The sequence below is a fragment of the Acomys russatus genome, chromosome 4 (genome assembly GCF_903995435.1).
Source record: "Acomys russatus chromosome 4, mAcoRus1.1, whole genome shotgun sequence".
Lineage (NCBI taxonomy): Eukaryota > Metazoa > Chordata > Mammalia > Rodentia > Muridae > Acomys > Acomys russatus.
In genome coordinates this window covers 48213286-48232658 of record NC_067140.1, presented here as the reverse complement: position 1 = coordinate 48232658, position 19373 = coordinate 48213286, and the positions used below count along the sequence as shown (strand labels likewise).

The 19373-nt window shown below is 34.2% G+C and overlaps 2 protein-coding genes across 2 annotated transcripts; both read left to right on the top strand.

The window, feature by feature from the left end:
• The first annotated feature begins 1136 nt into the window (after positions 1-1136).
• On the top strand, positions 1137-2075 carry LOC127188589 (olfactory receptor 4K3-like). Its single transcript, XM_051145019.1, has one exon. The coding sequence runs from the start codon at positions 1137-1139 to the stop codon at positions 2073-2075; it is 939 nt and encodes a 312-aa protein (XP_051000976.1).
• Positions 2076-16971: 14896 nt separating this feature from the next.
• On the top strand, positions 16972-17910 carry LOC127188588 (olfactory receptor 4K3-like). Its single transcript, XM_051145018.1, has one exon. It carries the CDS (start codon positions 16972-16974, stop codon positions 17908-17910), a length of 939 nt encoding a protein of 312 aa, XP_051000975.1.
• Positions 17911-19373: the final 1463 nt, after the last annotated feature.

Here is a 19373-nt window from a genome sequence, read left to right as displayed (position 1 = left end):
ATTATTGTTGCAAGATATATAAGTTGTTGGTGCAGCTTAAGATCAATCTTTTCTAGTGCTCCAAACTCTTCTAAGATTGAACTAACGACAACTTTTAGGGCTCAGATTTGGATATGTGATGCCTTGATTTTTTTGGTTAATCCACTCATACAGTTATTTGCAATGATATTTTATTAATTAGTTTAGTTGAATAAATAAAATCTATGATAAATTTATTAATAAATAACTTTGAACCTAGTTCAATGTTTCAATCTGGTAGCTGAGTATATCTTATATTGCATTCTGTTTTCTTCCCCACTGAGATCTTCTCAACATGTACTTTAGAGATTTAAGCTAAAAAATTAACTTATTATTATCATAGACTGTGGGAAGCCATGCCAAATTCTGATGTGTCAGAAAATCCTGTGCTTAGACTGCATGCTGTGACCTTCGAGTTGCTGACCTTTGCCTCACGAGGTCTTGCGTTCTAGACTATCCTTGGACTATTTATTTACCTTTGACAGAAGTAGGGAAGTCCCAACTTGAAACCACTCAGAGGATCAAGGAAGTTCTTACAGGGAACTACTCAGAGAAATAGAAAGTTCTTATAGGGAGTTACCCAGAGACCTAGGAAGTTCTACAGGGAGCAAGTCAGGCTATTGTACTCTTGACTGGGAGCTAGGGTGAGTGGGATTAGAATAGATCCTATTGACCTTGCTCTCTCTATATATTCTTACTAGTTGGCATTAAAGTGAGTGTTGATCAGAAATTTCTAGACGTGACTCATTATTTCTTTGTACCCTACTTTCAATCACCACTCCTTCTTTCAGGTGAACCCTGATTTGATTTGTCCTGTGGGCGGGGGCACATCAATAGATATTATTTTACTAATGTTCAATGAAATCATTATGCATGTTTCCAAAGCTGGTATCATTCTGTCTTACCATGTGTATATCATTCACACATGATGCTTCTTGGGGAGTTGCTATTGATTCATTAGCTTTCACCTCTTGCAGCAATGCTACTCATATTTGGCTGAGATTTCTCTTAACATTCATGCATTTCTTTTCAGGCAAGTTTCTATGTGAATGTCTAATTCTACAAAGGACATAATCTTTCTTTCTTTGCAGGTTACTTCTGAGGACATACAGAGTAAAATGGAAGGAAGCAATCAGTCTATGGTGTCGGAATTTATACTCTGGGGACTTACCAACTCAAAAAATATTCAGATCTTACTATTTGTGATATTTTCAATCCTTTATCTGTTCATCGTGTCTGGAAATATTGTCATCCTGATCTTAATAACCACTGACCCACATCTCCATTATCCCATGTACTTTTTGTTGGCCAATCTGTCTTTTGTTGATATGTGGCTTTCCTCAAATACTACTCCTAAGATGATCACAGATTTTCTCAGGGAAAACAAGACCATTTCCTTTGCAGGCTGCATGTCTCAGGTCTTTTTTTCTCATTGTATTGCTGGAGGAGAGATGGTGTTGTTGGTGGTAATGGCTTATGACCGCTACGTGGCCATCTGCAAGCCACTCCACTACTTTACCATCATGAACCTGAAAAGATGCACTGGGTTGGTGTTGATTTCTTGGACCACTGGCTTTATACATGGTATAAGTTACCTGGCAGTGATTGTGCAGCTGCCATTTTGTGGTCCCAAAGAAATAGACAGTTTCTTCTGTGACATGCCACTGGTAATCAAGCTAGCCTGCATGGATTACCATGATTTAAATACTTTAATGAATGCTGAATGTGGGGTTGTGGCTGTAACCTGCTTTATGCTGCTGCTCGTATCCTACACATATATCCTTGTCACTGTACGTCAGAGCTCCAAAGCTGGTGCCTCTAAGGCCCTGTCCACGTGCTCTGCCCACATCACAGTGGTGATGATCTTCTTTTTGCCCTGCATCTTCATCTATGTGTGGCCCCTCAGTATCACATGGTTGGATAAATTTCTTGCTGTGTTTTACTCTGTTTTTACACCTCTCCTAAATCCAGCTATTTATACACTGAGAAATAAAGAGATGAAAAATGCCATGAAAAGGTTCATAGGGAAATGTTTGGTTCCCAAAGGAAATATATAATATCTAGAAATGTGTACTAATTTCTTCACATAATGGGAATGACTGTATTAAAAAGATATAAAACCAGCAAATATTGTTTCTTTAAATTTGCACCAACCTGACAATAGAGATATAATTTAATATTTTAAAGAGAATGTGACATTTGCTGTTTTTCAGAACACTGTGAATACTTTACCTTAAAAATCTAAATTTGAATTATCTTTCTACACAGGAACACCGCCATCTATTCTTTTGTGTTTTAATAAAATTTTACTTAACCTTTTTGACCAAACTCATATTTTAGCTATACGAATAACACATTAGTAAATTTTACCTGAGTATAATTCTGTACACAACCATATATGTCCCAAATTGTTTATTTAATTTGCCTAATGGCCAATGTCATCATTATTTTATCATAACTATCTCTCAAATTACTAATAAAGTAAGCAGAAAAAATTAATAAATATTAACAAAGTGATAAACTTCACAAGTAACAGCACTGAACTTTACTTTGTGGTTTTGATTAATAAAGTATCATAATAAAATATATGAATAAAGATTAATTAGATTCCAAAGTTATCTCAATCTAGTCTTTAAATTATTTCATGGAATATAAATATATCAAAACCCTGTTATGTTCTTCATCTTAAATATACGTAATATTAGTTGGATAATTATAATTCAATAAAGATAAATTTGAGTAGAAAAAAATGAATATTTGAATAAACCAAAGAAATCTAACATTTATGATTAGAAATAAATATGATTGAAGAAGATAGATTAGTAAAATAAGCAATGAATGTACTTCGAGTTCTTAGAGAAAAAATTTCTCTCTCAATCTCTCTCTGTGTCTCTCTGTGTCTCTGTGTCTGTCTGTCTCTGTCTGTCTGTCTCTCTTTCTCTCTCTCTCCCTACCCCCCCCCCCCCACTCTGTGTGTGTGTGTAGTTTTATTTTTGAAGAACTGTCTCAGTTATTAATGGTATTTGTAGAGATTGTCAATAACTCGCTTATCAAGTATGTTGGGGTACCCAGGAAAGAACTGATATAGTTGATGCTTTGAGCTAATGAGTTCCAGGGATGTATAGAGCCAGAATTTCACTTTTGCTGTTTTAATGGCTCCAAATGAATGAAGATCTTGCACTATAATTTATTTCACTCAAAAATCTACTGACCTAAATGCTAATTTAATTTAAGACCAACTTCATTGCATCATCAAGGCTACCATTTGAAAAACTAGACCGTTAATGGCATTTAACAACATCTACACATAAAATGAAGACTACAGTTATGAAGCCAAGAGTTTTATGTTTTCAGTGTTTGATTCCACTGAGAATTTCTCCATGGGAGAAAACTGTTAGACAAATCCATCTTAATGATTATTTCTTTTCTGTAAAATCTTGGTTCTCCAATTCCCTTCTTTCTCTCCCTTTTCCCCCTCTTGTCTTTACCTTATTTCCCCCATTCTCTTTGTCATTAATCTGCTGGTATCTCTGGATATTTACATTTGTTGTAATCAAATACTTGCTTGTTACTCAAATTTTGTTGACTGCCTCAAAAATGTTAATTTAAATTGGCTTTCTTAAATAAAGACCATGAAAATGATCAAAATTGCACTGGTTAATAACTTTTCAGTCTTTCAGTCTGTACAATTTTTTACAACCTTTTTCTTATTCCTTGAGTTTGATTAATATTCCAGACTCTTTGTCTCCTTAACTATTCATGGTCCAATTTTATATTATTAAATCTATCTAGAATTATTGCATATTTATATTTTGTGTATATTTCCTGTAGAGTTCCATTAGATATAGAATATGGAATAATTAAGCTCATTAATACTTACTTTATACTTTATTTTTCTTACATAATATGTATTATGCATGATCTCTGTGTTTAAGTTGTGTGATTATTTATCTCTTGTAAATTTTATTGAAAAACCCTTACCTAAAAATTTTGGCTTCTATTGTTTATCTTATATATATCAATTGTTTTACTAATCTAATGATTAGAAACTTGAGTTATGAACCTAAATTTTCCTAAATTATTTACTCCTGTACTGTGTAATCACACTTCCTCAAAATAAAAGCATAAAAAAACACATACTTGATTCTGTCTTCCTTTTTAATAATCATATTACATAATATTTTGATTTTGTTATATTTATTGTTACATTTGTTACAAGGACACCAGATGTTCCAGAATATTTAATAAACTCACTAGTTTAATCCAAAGAAGTTAAATTGCCTATTCAAAATTTTAAGAATCATTTTGTGCGTATATTTATGTTTAATGATTTAACTTATTATAATCACTATTAAATATTGATACTCCTATCATCTATTTCTTTTTCTTGTTAAAAGGAAAAGCCTCACTCTGTTATTATTGTTATTATTACTATTATTATTATAATTATCATTACTTTTATTGTTATTATTATTTAAAACCATGTTTTCGTTCTGCTGCTGAGATCAGTGTACTTAGAACCTGGGAGATGACTGTAACTTTGTTTAAGCCACATATTAAAAATTTAGTTTTTGCCAAAAGCATCTCATAGGGTAACAAACTACTCCTCCCTTTATTCAAAACAGATTAGTTTTTTCATACAATATATCCTGGTTACAGTTTACCCTCTCTTTACATCTCCCAAGTTCCTCCACCCTTTCTCCTATCTGGATCCTCTCCCTTTCTGTCTCTCTTTAGAAGTGACCAGGCTTTTAACAACAAAATATAACAAAATTCAATATAATAAGTTAAAACAAAATCCATTACATTGAAATTAGACACAACAAACCAGTAGAAGGAAAAGAGTTCTAAGGGAAGGCACTAAAATCAGAGATTCTCCCATTCAAACACTCAGGAGTCTCCCAAAATTAGTAAGCTGAGGGCTATTTTACACACACACACACACACACACACACACACACACACACACACACACACACACACACACTTTAGTAGCCTGGATAGTACTTCTTATACCAAAGAAATGAGATTTGGGTGAATGTTCCATGTAAACACCAAGTTAACCTGTTCATGTTCAATGAGATATGTGAGTATTGTTTTTAGCAATGGGGCTTTACAGTCCATTTGCAGAGAACAACCTTTTATCTTGGTAATCATCTGGCTTGTTTGGAAATTTCCATAGGATCTTGTGAGCCACCAATTCCATTGACTGGAACTCAGTCTCAGAGTGGAAGCTTCATTTGGTGACAAGAAATGACCTGTTGGAACTTTCTCTCTCATATACACACATTATTAGGAGACATAAATGCCTAAGTGTCCCTCAGTAGAAGAATAGATAAAGAAACTGTGGTACATTTACACTATGGAATACTACTCAGCTATTAAAAACAAGGAATTCCCAAAATTTGTGGACAAATGCATTGAACTACAAATTATCATAATGAGTGTGTTCTCCCAGAAGCAAAAAGAGTCAAATGGTATATACTCACTTATATCGAAATACTAGCCCAAGGGGCATGTCCCATGAAAGTCTTCACTTACCAGGAAAGTGGGTCAGAGGGGAAGGCATCCTATTGGGACTTTAGGTGAGAGAAGCATACGAGAATGGGGAAATAGAAGGATCCAGAGGGTTCTAGAAACCTACAAGAAAAACAGTATTACTCTCCTCTCCTATGACTGTGGCTGAGGGGGACTTCCTTCCCCTTTATATGCTCATAGGTTATCAAGTCTCTTCTTGGTAGCCTGAGTGCCACTAGGTCTCCCCATCCAGGGCATGTGGTCAAATATGAGGCACCAGAGTAGGTGTGAAAGTCATACCCCACTCTCCATTCAACTGTGGAGAATGTCCTGTCCATTGGCTAGATCTGGGTAGGGGGTTGAAGTTTACTGCCTGTATTGTCCTTGGCTGGTGCCATAGTTTGAGCAGGACCTCTGGGCCCAAATCAGCCTATCATAATGTTCTTCTTGTAGGTTTCTAGGACCCTCTGGATCCTTCTACTTTGCTATTTTCCCATGCTTCTCTCATCTAGGGTCCCAATAGGATGTCCTCCCCTCTGGCCCGGTTTCCTGGTAAGATAAGACTTTCATGGGACATGCCCCTTGAGCTGGTGTCTAGATATAAGTGAGTATATACCATTTGACTCTTTCTGCTTCTGTGTTAAGTAAGGGGAAAATGGGAGGAAGGGAGGAATTGGAGGATACAAGGAATGGGATAACCATTGAGATGTAATAAGAATAAATTAATAAAATAAAATTAAAAAATAAAAAATATTTTTAAAATATTATCTTCTCGGAAAAAAAAAAAGTATGATGCACGGATCTGGGTTCAGGGGTCCCGCTCAAACTATGGCACCAGGCAAGGACAATATAGGCAGTAAACTTTGAACCCCTACCCAGATCTAGCCAATGGACAGGACATTCTCCACAGTTGAGTGGAGAGTTGGGTCTGACTTTCATGCGTACTCTGGTGGTCCATTTTTGACCACGTCCTCTTGATGGGGAGGCCTGGTGGCACTCAGAGGAAGGATAGCAGTCTACCAAGAAGAGACTTGATACCCTATGAGCATATACAGGGGGAAGAGGTCCCCTCAGTCACAGACATAGGAGAGGGGAGTAGGGGGAAAGTGGGAGGGAGGGATGAATGGGAGGATACAAGGGATGGCTAACAATTGAGATGCACTATGAATAAATTAATAAAATATTTAAAAAATAAAAATAGATTGCATCAATGGTAAAAAAAAAAAGAATTCTTTTATATACTTTGGGAAATAACCATTGTGCTAGGATTCCACCCATCATATATCCCTCAATTCTAGCTATTTCTACTACATTTTTTCCTTGAACATCACCTCCCTTCCCTTTCCCAATCTGATGCTCTTGTTTTTTTAATCTCCTCCAATACCCCAAGTCTTCCTTAAAATCTATAATATGCTCCCCTACCAGAGAAATCCATGTGTCCTGATGGCCCCTTCCTCTATACCTGACCTCTCGGGCACTATAGACGGTAGCTTGGTTCCTTTATTTAATGGCTAACATGTACATACAAGTATATACCATATTTATCTTTCTAGGTCTGGTTTGCCTCATTTTGATGATTTTTTTCTTGTTTCATTCATTTGTGAACATTTTCATGATACTATTTTTCAGACAACTAAGCATTACTTCATTGTGTAAATGTACCATGTTTTAAAAATTCATTCTTCTGTTGAGGAACAACTAGATTGTTTCTAGTTTTTGGTTATTATGAATAGAGTATCATGGTTGAGCAAGTGTCCTTGTGGTAGCAAGAATTGTCCTTTTCGGTATATGCATGAATGCTACAGATGGATCTTGACATAGATAGATTCTCAATTTTCTGAAGAACTGTCATAATGATTTCTATAGTGGCTGTAAAAGTTTCTACTCCCACAGCCAATGGAGAAGTATTCCCCTTATTTGACATCTCCACTAGCATAAGCTGTTTCTTACATTATTAATTTTTGCCATTCTGATATGTGTAAGATGGAATCTCAAAGTAGCTTTGACTTTCAATTCCCTGATGGTTAAGGATGTTGAACATTTCTTTAAGTGTTTCTTATCCATTTGAATTACCTTATTGAGAGTTCTGTTTAGATCACAACCTCATTTTAAAATTAAATTTTGTTTTTCTATTATCTAGTTTCTTGATATATATGATATGTAATATTTATGTTTTCTAGGATGTAGAGTTGGAGAAAATCTTTTCTAGGCTGTCACTTTGTTCAAATTATGGTATTGTTTCATGAAGTCCCATTTATTAACTGTTGATCTTAGTCCCTGATCTATATCTGCTCATTTCATAAAGTTGTCTCATGTGCTTATGTGTTTAAGGTTATTCCTGGCTTTATCTTCTACCAGTCTCAGTGCATCTGGTTTTATATGGAGGTCTTTGATCTAGTTGGGTTAAATTTTTTTGCAGGGTGATAAGTATGTATCTATCTGTATTCTTCTACAGTGTTTTACAATTTGTTCCTCACCATTTGTTGAAGGTACTGTTTGTTATCCAGTGTATATTTCTTGCTTCTTTATGAAACTCAGGTATCCATACATGTGTAGGTTTTCAGTTCTATTCCATTGATTAACATTTCTGTTTTTAATTTTAACTCATGCTATTTTTTTCTCTATTGCTATTGCTTTGTCATATAAATTAAAACTGGGAATGTTGAGATCCCAGCAGTTCTTTTACTGTTTAGTGTTGTTTTAGTGATTTTTATGGGTTTTGTGTGTGTTTCTTCTGTAAATAAAGATACTTTGATTCTTCCTTTCCAAACTGTATCCCTTTGATCTCTTCCAGTTATTTTATTGCTCTAATACATGGAGTACTATATTGAGTAGTTATGGAAAGAGTGAACAACATTGTTTTGTTCATGATTTTAGTGCACTTACTTTGAGTTTCTCTTGATTTAGGATGATGTTGGTTATGGGATTGCTATAAACTGCTTTTATTATATTTAGGTATATCACTCATATCCATAATCTCTCCTGGTCTCTTATTATGAAGTTGTGTTGGACTTTGTCAAAGGTCATTTATAAGGCCTTTCTCTAATGATATTGTTGCTTTCTTTTCTTTCAGTGGGTCATATTTACTGATTTCCATATATTGAAGAATCTTTGAATTTCTGGGATGACACCTACGGGATAATTGTGGGTGATTTTTATGATGTGTTCTTGGATTCAATTTACATGTATTTTATTGAGGAGCAAACTATAAGACCATCTCACTATATCCATAATACTTATTTGACAATGTCCAACACTCTTTCATGATAAAAGTTACTAGCTCATTAGGGTATTTTTAAATTTTACTATACAAATTCATTTATTTTGAGTATTTATTTGTATGAAACCATTTAGTTATACTGATAAAGAACAAAAAATCTAGCTCATATCACCATGAAAAATATTCCAAAGATTTTGATGGCTCAAAAGTTCTCTTTTTCAGGAAAACAAAACCTACCATAGTAGATACTCATAAGTTGAAATTCGTGGATTAATATGGATCATATCTTCAGAATATTGCCTCTAAGAGGAGATTGACAAAATGGAATCTTGAACCAGGCTTTTAAAAAAATTATATAATCTTCTCAAAGTTCATTTAGGACTCACTAAGACTCATGAAAAAAGTAGATGAATATAGTCATTCTATTAGTAATTTTTCATTTACTGACTGAGTTTTCCTGTACCTTACACACTGCTTATATTACAACAATAGTAAAGGGCCAACAATGATGAAATACAAATTTCTTTATCACATTGACTTAAAATTCAATCATTAAAATATGCTTTTCATACACATGATTCAACTTAATTTATAAAGTAGATAACAGCTGTCATTTCTGTACTCAATGAGATGGAAATCAAGGTTAAAGCAAAGGTATGCTGCTTGATCCTGAAGATGCTAAGAATTATCCCTGGCCTTCATTTTGTTTTGGTTTAAAATTATATTTTATTGGAAAAGTGAAACTATTAGTTTAAAATGTACATTTAAGAAAAAAATGATACCTAGTATTCAAGACACAAAACACATTATTTGCAAACCATTGCTTCTTAAATGGTATAACACAATCAACTGTTATCAGAATTTCCATAGTTGTAACAAGATATTTGCAACCTGTGTGTGAGATTTCCCAATCTAAGTTTCCCTGGCATAATATTATAAAATGGATAAATGGCAAGAAAATGCTAGGTTTGAGAAAAAGAAAAATTGCGTAAAACCACCAAGTAGAGAGGGGGGAATATGTTAACTGAGGAAAATTATGTGTAGGAGCCAATAATTATTGCTACTAGAACATTCATAACAAAGGTTATCTATTTTACTATTACTTAGGTTAACTCTTTAAAGCATTTAAGGTAACCCTACAGGATTTTCCATCAGCTTTCCTGAAGTAAATAGGACAATTGAATCTTGCAGAATGAATTTCTACTGGTAGAATTATCAATAGAATGCCACACCGTAGTTTCTTTCATTGACATTAATTATGTCATTTCACTTACCTTTTTAACAACTAGAACAGACAGCAGTAAATGTAAGAGATAGAACAGTGCAGTATTCTTGTTATACATACTTTCAAAACATTAAAATGTCCACTATAATGGCTTTAATATAAATTGTTCTTTTTGGAAAATGTAATCATAAACCCCTGCAGAATCAAGAACCAGATTGAGTAAGGTTGTTTGGGAAGACTGTCCTTTATTGCATCATAGGTTTTGACTTGGCCATTGAAAGGAATATGAATCATTGGATAATTTTACCATCTCAGTCAATCTAAGTGTGATTTCAAAAACAAACAAACAAAACAAAGACCCCAAACCAAAAAATCCCAAACCAACAACACAAAACAAAAATAGACCCATATTAAAATAAATAAAATAATATTGAGAAATGAAAATCTAGGCAGGTTAATTAGGCAGCAATAATTTTATAAAGAGAGAAAGAATGGTTTAAAATTATTATGACTTGTATTTAGAGAAGACATAGGAAAAAACTCCTTGATTAATATTAAAAAGTCTCATTACTAATCAGTTTATTTTATTTTGCAGCTTTAATTTCCATGAGGAAAATAAATGAGCTGCAGTAAATCATTCATATTTCTAAATTCTGCCTGAGAAACACGTGTGAGGTGTGTCTCCAGTTGTGCTTATTGGCCACCACGCCTTCTTTGTTGCTTCTGAAGAACTCAGGCGTTTTTCCCTTCCCAAGCACGGCAGCTGGAGGGCTGGCGCATAAATAAGCTTTTCAGATCTTAGCGGTACAGCTTTAGAGAATAAGTCTCCTGAAATACTTTAAGCTGTGCATGTCTCTTTCTATAAATCATGTGCCCTTTTGAGGAAACTACCAGGCAACAAGGTTATGCATATAAAAGTTATGTGCACAGGAGAGGGATATACACAGGTATTACATGATTCAAGGTACTACAGTCTTGTCTAAAATGACATTACGCACTATCATTGAAAAACAGGCTAGAAAGAACATATGTATTTTTTTTTATTAATGTTGATTTTCCTATCTGAAAGTACATGTAAAAATATTTTCTTCAATTTCCATAAGGGTTGATTTACAGAAATGCATACTTTATCCTTTGGATTCATGTGGTTTCCATAAAAATACATGATTAGTCAATGTTGTCTCATGTGGATGAAGATGCTGATAAATGTGCATTACACACATGTATGTATGTTTGTACAAGCAAAATAACAAAATAACTTGTGAAGGAATTGCTCATAAGTATAATTAAGATTTGTTGACTAGAAAAACATATGTATTTTGTGACCAGGCAAATATATTGCATTTCCATCTCAGGTAAAATAAATTAAAAGTTATTCAGCTTAGTTTTCTAAAAAAAAAAAAAAAAAAAAAAAAAAAAAAAAAAAAAAGAAAAAAGAAAAAAAAAAAAGACCATACAAGAAATATTTGTATTCCATGAAATCAATAGTTGTAGCATCCATTTCATAACTATCAACATTACATAGTTATGGAGTAGTCCACTGAGCTTCATCAGTCATGTGACCAACATTTAACACAGATTTGCCACGCATTCAGAAATTATTTTCACAGCATAGGATTTGTTCTGGTCATCTCACATTTTACACCATATAGCCTCATAACTACTAAAAAGTTTCATCTACTGTAATTATATACACAAGTAAGAGAACAGATAGTAGCAAGTTTCTTCTTAGTCCTTATCAGTGAGCTGAATAATTTTGAAAAGTTGTTTAACATTGTTAGGGCTGGAATGAGTAACAGGCAGTTCATCTTTTCCTGTTTGCACAAATATGTAATGCTTAGTATCACTCTTAACAGAGAAATCCCTCAGAGATGTCCGAGGCAATTATTTCTACAGTTCTCACTTTGTTCAGAACACAGAACATGTGAATTTCACCCATGGGACAATTTCAGGAAGTGAATATAGGTCTGGAGAAAGGGAAAACTATCTATACTACATGACTTTCTTCATAAGCGGACATCAAATGGGAGGAGGATTTGATCCTCCCAAATTGTGAGTTTGGTAAGTCATCTTATTTCTCTGTATTTTTTGTAAGGTAATTCTTAAAACAACTAGTTTTCTCTTATTACCAGTACCCACTATGTGTGGAGTTAAGATTGGTTCTCTATCTTGTTAATTTTATATATCAATTAATGCTTTCTCATCACCTCTCCTGCGTGTGCTCATGAATGCATCAGAAGATCATTGTTTTTTATTTGATAACCAATAAAAGTTAACATTTCCCAAATAGTCCCTACCACTTAACTGGATAACATACATTTAAAGTCAAAGAGTGGGTAGTAGATACATTTCAGCATAAAAGTCACAGTAAAATGAAGCAAATTTAGCAAGAATTGTAGAAATCAGATTTAAAAAAAAAAAACCTCTGGCAATTATTATCTGCTAGGAAAGGAAGAATTAATCTCTCCCCGACACCCAATTGTCAGTCCTGAAAATGTATGCAACAACAAAAATGGATTTAACTGATTGTATTTATTTGAATTTCTACATACATATAACACATACAAATATATATCTATCAATAAGAGTCAAGGAAAAGGAGGCTAGCCATTTGGGAAGCAGCATGTGAAAAGTATGGGGCACGAGGGAGCAGTTTGAGGAAGGAAAATAAAGGGATAGGAAAAAAGAAATTCTACTCCCATTAAAAACATATTTAAGAAGTGAAATACACATACACCTAACACACCAAAACACAACACAAAACAACAATCAATCTGCCAACAAATCACGCTATTAAAAGCTACTCATTGACCTCCAGTTAGACCAGCACCATTTGCTGAAGATGCTATCAAGTAGAACAATATGATAGGCAGATTTGGGCCCAGGGGTCCCGCTCAAACTAAGGCACCAGCCAAGGACAATACAGGAGGTAAACTTTAAACCTCTAACCAGATCTAGCCAATGGTCAGAACATTCTCCATAGTTGAGTGGAGAGTGGGGTATGACTTTCTCACGTACTCTGGTGCCTCACATTTGACCATGTCCCATGGAGGGGGAGACCTGGTGGCACTCAGAGGAAGGACAGCAGGTTGCCAAGAAGAGACTTGACACCCTATGAGCATATACAGGGGGAAGTAATCCCCCTCAAGAACAGTCATAGGAGAGGGGAATAATGAGAAAATGGGAGGGAGGAAGGGAAGAATGGGAGGATACAAGGGATGGGATAAACATTGAGATGTAACAAGAATAAATTAATTAAAAAAATAAAAAACAAACAAACAAAAAAGAAAGAGAAAAAATAAATAGAACTTAAAAGTTCCATTTCTTTAAAAAAAAAAAAAAAAAAAAGCTACTCGTGTGCCACTATTTGGTCACCCGTATCTATCATATGGTATCTATTAAGTTGAGTAATTCTGATTACATCTATAAATGTGTACAGAGTACAAAAACTGACACTGTTACAAATTTTAGTACTTTCAATAGAAGGGCAATACAGAAAAAACATCAAAAAATAGAAGAAAATGTATAGTTTACTTTTAGACTATTAAAATGATTATCCAGTTTTGTATCTGTTCACTTATTTTTTATATTTATTATGTGTAAGCCAACATTAGTTAATTTAGAAGAATTGCTACTAAGTTAGATGTAAAAATTACAGAAATCCTCTAATAGATTATTGTTTTTCATTAGATCTTTTAAAATATTGATAGCTCTTGGTAAGAGAAGATAAAGATGAGTGATTGTTATGTTTCTGAAAACAATTTGCATGTTTAATGTATATGCTAAGTATTTATATATTTAATAATTGCCAAATAGGTATATGCTAACTTAAGAAAAGTGTGGGTAACAAGTACTTTAAATAAAGGTTTTAAAAAGTCTAAAAGTTTTTGCTTGTGTGTAAATATCTATAAGTGTGTATGTGTATATTTAAGTTATGTATGTACAAGTAAATAATATGTTCAAGTATAAATACATATGTGCTAATGTATGTACACACATACACACATATATGTGTATATATACATACATAAAATGTTCAGATGAACATCAAAATTATTGTTTATGAACAATATTGTTTCATGATACACTAAGAAATACGATTAAAGGAAACAACTTATGTATCATTGTACTTTGGATATTAGAAAGGCTTAATGATTCCTGTGTGTACATTTTACTCTATATTTTCATGACATTAAATTGAGTGTGTGATATTTTTAAGCTTTTGTAATATCTGGCATATTTTCACTAGCTTCTTCATCATTATGTGAAAACAAAATATTATGAGTGACATCATTAAAATAGGTCTGATAATGCATAGTCAGGACAATGTATCAGAAAGCAGGTGTAAGATTTTTGTAGTCACAGAAGTTTGATAACAATAGTGTCCTACATCTGTAATACTAGAGGAGACAGTTTAAAAGGCATTACTTGGCTTACTTCTACTTTGCAGCAGAGGTTCCAAATGATAGTCGGATGCAGCTCTGTAAATGAATGCTCTCCTTAAGTAATTATTTTCATTAATGGCACAGTTATACCATGATTGCAGAATTGACCTGAACAATACCAGGACCAATAGGTATGGTACAGTGGAGAGGGAAAGCTCAGCAGTCCTCAACGAACAGTCACAGCCAACTAAGGAGTATTGAGAGTTGGAGAAGTAAACTTACCATGAAAAGAGCCCAATTGGACCTCCAATTCCAAATGGTATAGCCTGAGAGCATACCCACAAGAAACATCATACAGACTGAGGAGTTACACACAGGGATGTGTATATATACATATACTTACATATATATATGAATAAATAAATTTTGTATGTAACATATAGTACATATTCATCTATGTATATATGTATGCATGTACATTTGTATGTAAAAACAAACATATATATGGAAGCCATGAATGTGCACATGAACAAGGTAGAGTATTTGGAAGAAACAGGAAAGAAAGAAGGAAAAATAAATAAAGTAAATAAATAATAAAAATAAACAATAAATTATATAATAAACTAAAGAATAAATGAAAATAAAAGAAATAATTTTTTTAAATTCCCAAAAGTTCAGGTTGATCTAAACCTTCTGAAATATGGAACAACAATCCAAGGAAGATGATCTCTTTGCTATAAAACCAGTGTATTTTCCTCAGATATTTGATATTCTCCATAAGTCATGCACATTACTTATCTCCAGGATGCCTCTCTAGCAGATGGATATGTTACCTGATGTCTTCATAACGTTCTTCTCATGTCTTTCATCCCTACTCCACCTTTCTGAGTCCTCAGAAAACAGGAATGTAAAATAATTCTGATGATGACATCAGGAATGTAGTTGTTTACCTGCTTTAGGATGAAAGAAAATAATAGCCGTAAGTATAAAAGCATCAAGAGAGTTACTGAAGGGAGAAGAAAGTGGGCAATGGCTATCCACCATCTGGCTTGAGTGTTGGGCATTATATCTGCATAAATGTCCTGTATGTGCTTTGAGGTCTATAAGTGCTACTCACTGACAGTATTATTTCAAACTCATTCAAGGCTGACAGACAAGGGATAGCTACACTTACATATTTGTGTAATTTATTCTGTTCTTTACAATAACATAGATGATCAGTAGACAAGTGAGATAAGAAAATATGCTGATGATAGATGGTATGTTATTCATATAAAAACAATAATATTTCAAAATCTAAGGGCTCTCAAAATTACTTTATCCAATTTAATATCAATATTTTCTAATGCTAAAATTGAAGTAAGTGTGACTTTTAGAGCTCAGGTCGGAATATGGTTTGCCTTTTCCTTTGTTCAATCTATTCCTACAGATATTTGCAATAGCACTTGTTATTAAGTTTAGTTGAATAAAAATTTTGATAATGTACATTTACCAATGAATAAGTCTCAGTATGGTTTGTGCATTTGAATTTAGTATCACTGTGTAACTTATATGACACCCTTTATTCTTCTACACTGAAGTTTCCCCATCATCTACTTTATAACTGTACGCTAAAATTTTAATTTACTGATGTTACTCATTTTTAGATTTTTATGTTACTGCTTTTCTTTCCTGTAAGAGGAATTTCCTGATAGAACAACTGTATAACAGTCACACCTAATGCCTCTTTTCTTGGGGAGCTGCTCTTGTCTCATTAGCTTTCACTTTGTTGTAAATGTTGTTTTTGTTTCCTCAGAATAGGAGATGAGATGAGAGCTGTTCCCAAGGCTTTCTAGCTCTTTCTGAACTTCCACTGGCTGGTACAACTCAGTGGTTCTGACTTAAACTCCTCTGTAAGCCTCCTGATTCCAACTGGTTTCTCATAGCTTCTCACTGAGTTGCTCTACCTGGCCTCATACCAATTATGACAATGTGTTTTAATCTTCTGGCTCCTTATGCTTTGGTTCACTTTGTCTTCACCTGTGTCTATCTTGCTCTCTCTGCAACCTGTTTCTGTAAAACTGTTTCAGTAAGAAATCTTAGATAAAAATCTTCTCTCCCCCTGCTGTGCTCTCATGTAGCCTCTTTCCTTTCCTGTTCTTGTAAGAGTTGAGTGTATCTTATCTGTGCCTCATTCTGTCAAATTTTCTCTGATTCATCACTTTGTCTACTCCTCAATTAGATGTCACTTTCATACATGGCTTCTTCCTTCTATAATCTAACTTTACCTTAATTGTTAGGGACTAATTGGCTATATTAAGAGTGTATCTGTGTCCCAGTAGGATCATACTGTAATCCAGAGCATGAGTGCATTCCAGCCAGAACACATACATCTAGAAGGACATTGGATGTTACCGCTTGACAGAGCAGCCATGTTATCAGATTAAAATGACTCTATTCTTTGGGCAGCAACATTACTCATATTTGGTTTAGATTTATATTTAATTTATTCATTTTATTCAGGTAAGTTTCTTTGTGATTGTTAAATTCTACAAAGTAACTAGTTTCCTCCATGTGACTGGTTGATAATCTTTCTTTGCAGGTTGTTCCTGAGGACACATTGAAAAATGGATGGAGGCAATCAGTCTGTGGTGTCAGAATTTATACTCTGGGGACTTGCCAACTCAAAGAATATTCAGGTCTTACTCTTTGTGATATTTTCAATGCTTTATCTTTTCATTGTTTCTGGAAATATTGTCATCCTGGTTTTAATTACCACTGACCCTCATCTCCATTCTCCCATGTACTTCTTGTTGGCCAACTTGTCCTTTGTTGATATGTGGCTTTCCTCAAATACTACTCCTAAGATGATCACAGATTTTCTCAGGGAAAACAAGACCATTTCCTTTGCAGGCTGCATGTCTCAGGTCTTTTTTTCCCATTGCATTGCTGCAGGAGAGATGGTGTTGTTGGTGGTAATGGCTTATGACCGCTACGTGGCCATCTGCAAACCACTCCACTACTTTACCATCATGAACCTGAAAAGATGCACTGGGTTGGTGTTGACTTCCTGGACAATTGGCTTCATACATGGTATAAGTTATATAGCAGTGATTGTGCAGCTCCCGTTTTGTGGTCCCAAAGAAATAGACAGTTTCTTCTGTGACATGCCACTGGTAATCAAGCTAGCTTGCATGGATTCACATGATTTAAATACACTGATGAATGCTGACTGTGGGGTTGTGGCTGTAACCTGCTTTATTCTGTTGCTTATTTCTTACACATATATCCTTGTCACTGTTCGCCAGAGCTCTGGAGCTGGTGCCTCTAAGGCCCTGTCCACGTGCACTGCCCACATCACAGTGGTGATGATATTTTTTGTGCCCTGCATCTTCATTTATGTGTGGCCTCTCAATATCACCTGGTTGGACAAATTTTTTGCTATATTTTACTCTGTTTTTACACCTCTCCTAAATCCAGCCATTTATACCTTGAGAAATAAAGAGATGAGAAATGCTATGAAAAGGTTCTTAAACAAATTTTTGGGTCCTAAAGTAAATTACTAATATCCAGAAACATGAACTCATTGCCTTAAAACAAAGATTGACTTATGAAATAGATTTCAAAATTGGGAAATACAGTCCAGATTTAAATTTTTACCAATTTTCTAATATTGAAATAATAAAATGTTTTAAAAGAATATGACATTTATTGATCTATCAGCAAATCATTGTGAACTTTTCTCTTAATGTCTAAATATAAATTATTTCCATAGATATAATTAAAGAAAGTCATTAAATTCTTTGTTTTTAAATAAAGTTTAACTTATCATTTATTGACCGAGCTCATGTTTTTATCTTTGTAAATAAAATCTTAATAAAATTTACTTGAATATTATTCTGTACATCACTGCCTGCCCCAAATATTCACTTCTTTTGATAAATGCCTAATATCTTCAATTTTGCCTAATCAAAGCTACCTCTCAAAACCCTAATGTAGTGGACAGAAAAAGCTTTTAAAAATGAAACAAAGTGATAAACTTCACAAGGAATAGCAGTGAACTTTTTTTTTTTTGTCAAATGAAGTATCATATAAAACATTTGAATAAAGATTAATTACATTTGAAAATTATTTCAATCTAGTACTAAAATTAACCTTCAAATTATTATGTAATATTGTATAATATCCTGTAATTTAATGTCTATTAGGACTCTGTTCATAAATAGACTAATTATTAAAAACACTGTACTTAAATTGGTGGTTAATACACATAAAACATTTAACAAGCATATTTGTAAGTACACATATGCTGTGTTGTTCTGCATGACTACAGACATAGGTAAATAAAACAGAACGTGGAGGAATCTTAATGCAGCCGCATGGCTGTTCTGTCAAGGAATCACAACTAACAAAGATCTAGGTTTGTGTGATCCATATGGAATGCAGACATGCTACACATTTTAAATTCCTCTGGCTGGAATACAGACACACACCTTTAATCTGGCTGGCTCCAATAAACCCTTAGTACACACCTTTAATCCCAAACAATGACTCCCAATTGAGGGGCAGACAAAGTGTCAAATTAGTGAAAGATTTGACATAATGAGTCAGAGATAGGATGTGCCCAGGGAAAACAGGCATGAAGGAGAGGCTACTTAAGCCCAGTGCAGGGGGAGAGAATGTAGAGTTAGTTGGGTTTGGTGCAGTTCAGTTGAGTACAGTGGAATTCAGTTGCGTTTGTATAGTTTGTTCAGTTTGTGCAGTCAGTGCAGTTCAATTTGTGAAGTTCAGAGGCAGTTTTTCCAAGCAGAATAAGTCAGTCAGAACCTGAGAGAAGCTGCATTGAATCAGTCAGCTTGAAGAGCAGTTGAGCCAGAACAGCTAAGTTGAACCAGCGAACCCGAATTCAGGGGGGGGGCCTGGGGGGGTGGAGGGTGGGTTTTATCAGCAGTAAGTCTTGGAGGCTAAAAGTATTCTAAGGTTAGGTTAACAATGGAGGCTAGAAGATGAAGCCTTCAAGGTCCAGGCT

What these genes read in the sequence shown, in the direction of transcription:
- LOC127188589 (XM_051145019.1), top strand. Translation starts at nt 1,137, where the DNA reads ATGGAAGGAAGCAATCAGTCTATGGTGTCGGAATTTATACTCTGGGGA.
- LOC127188588 (XM_051145018.1), top strand. Translation starts at nt 16,972, where the DNA reads ATGGATGGAGGCAATCAGTCTGTGGTGTCAGAATTTATACTCTGGGGA.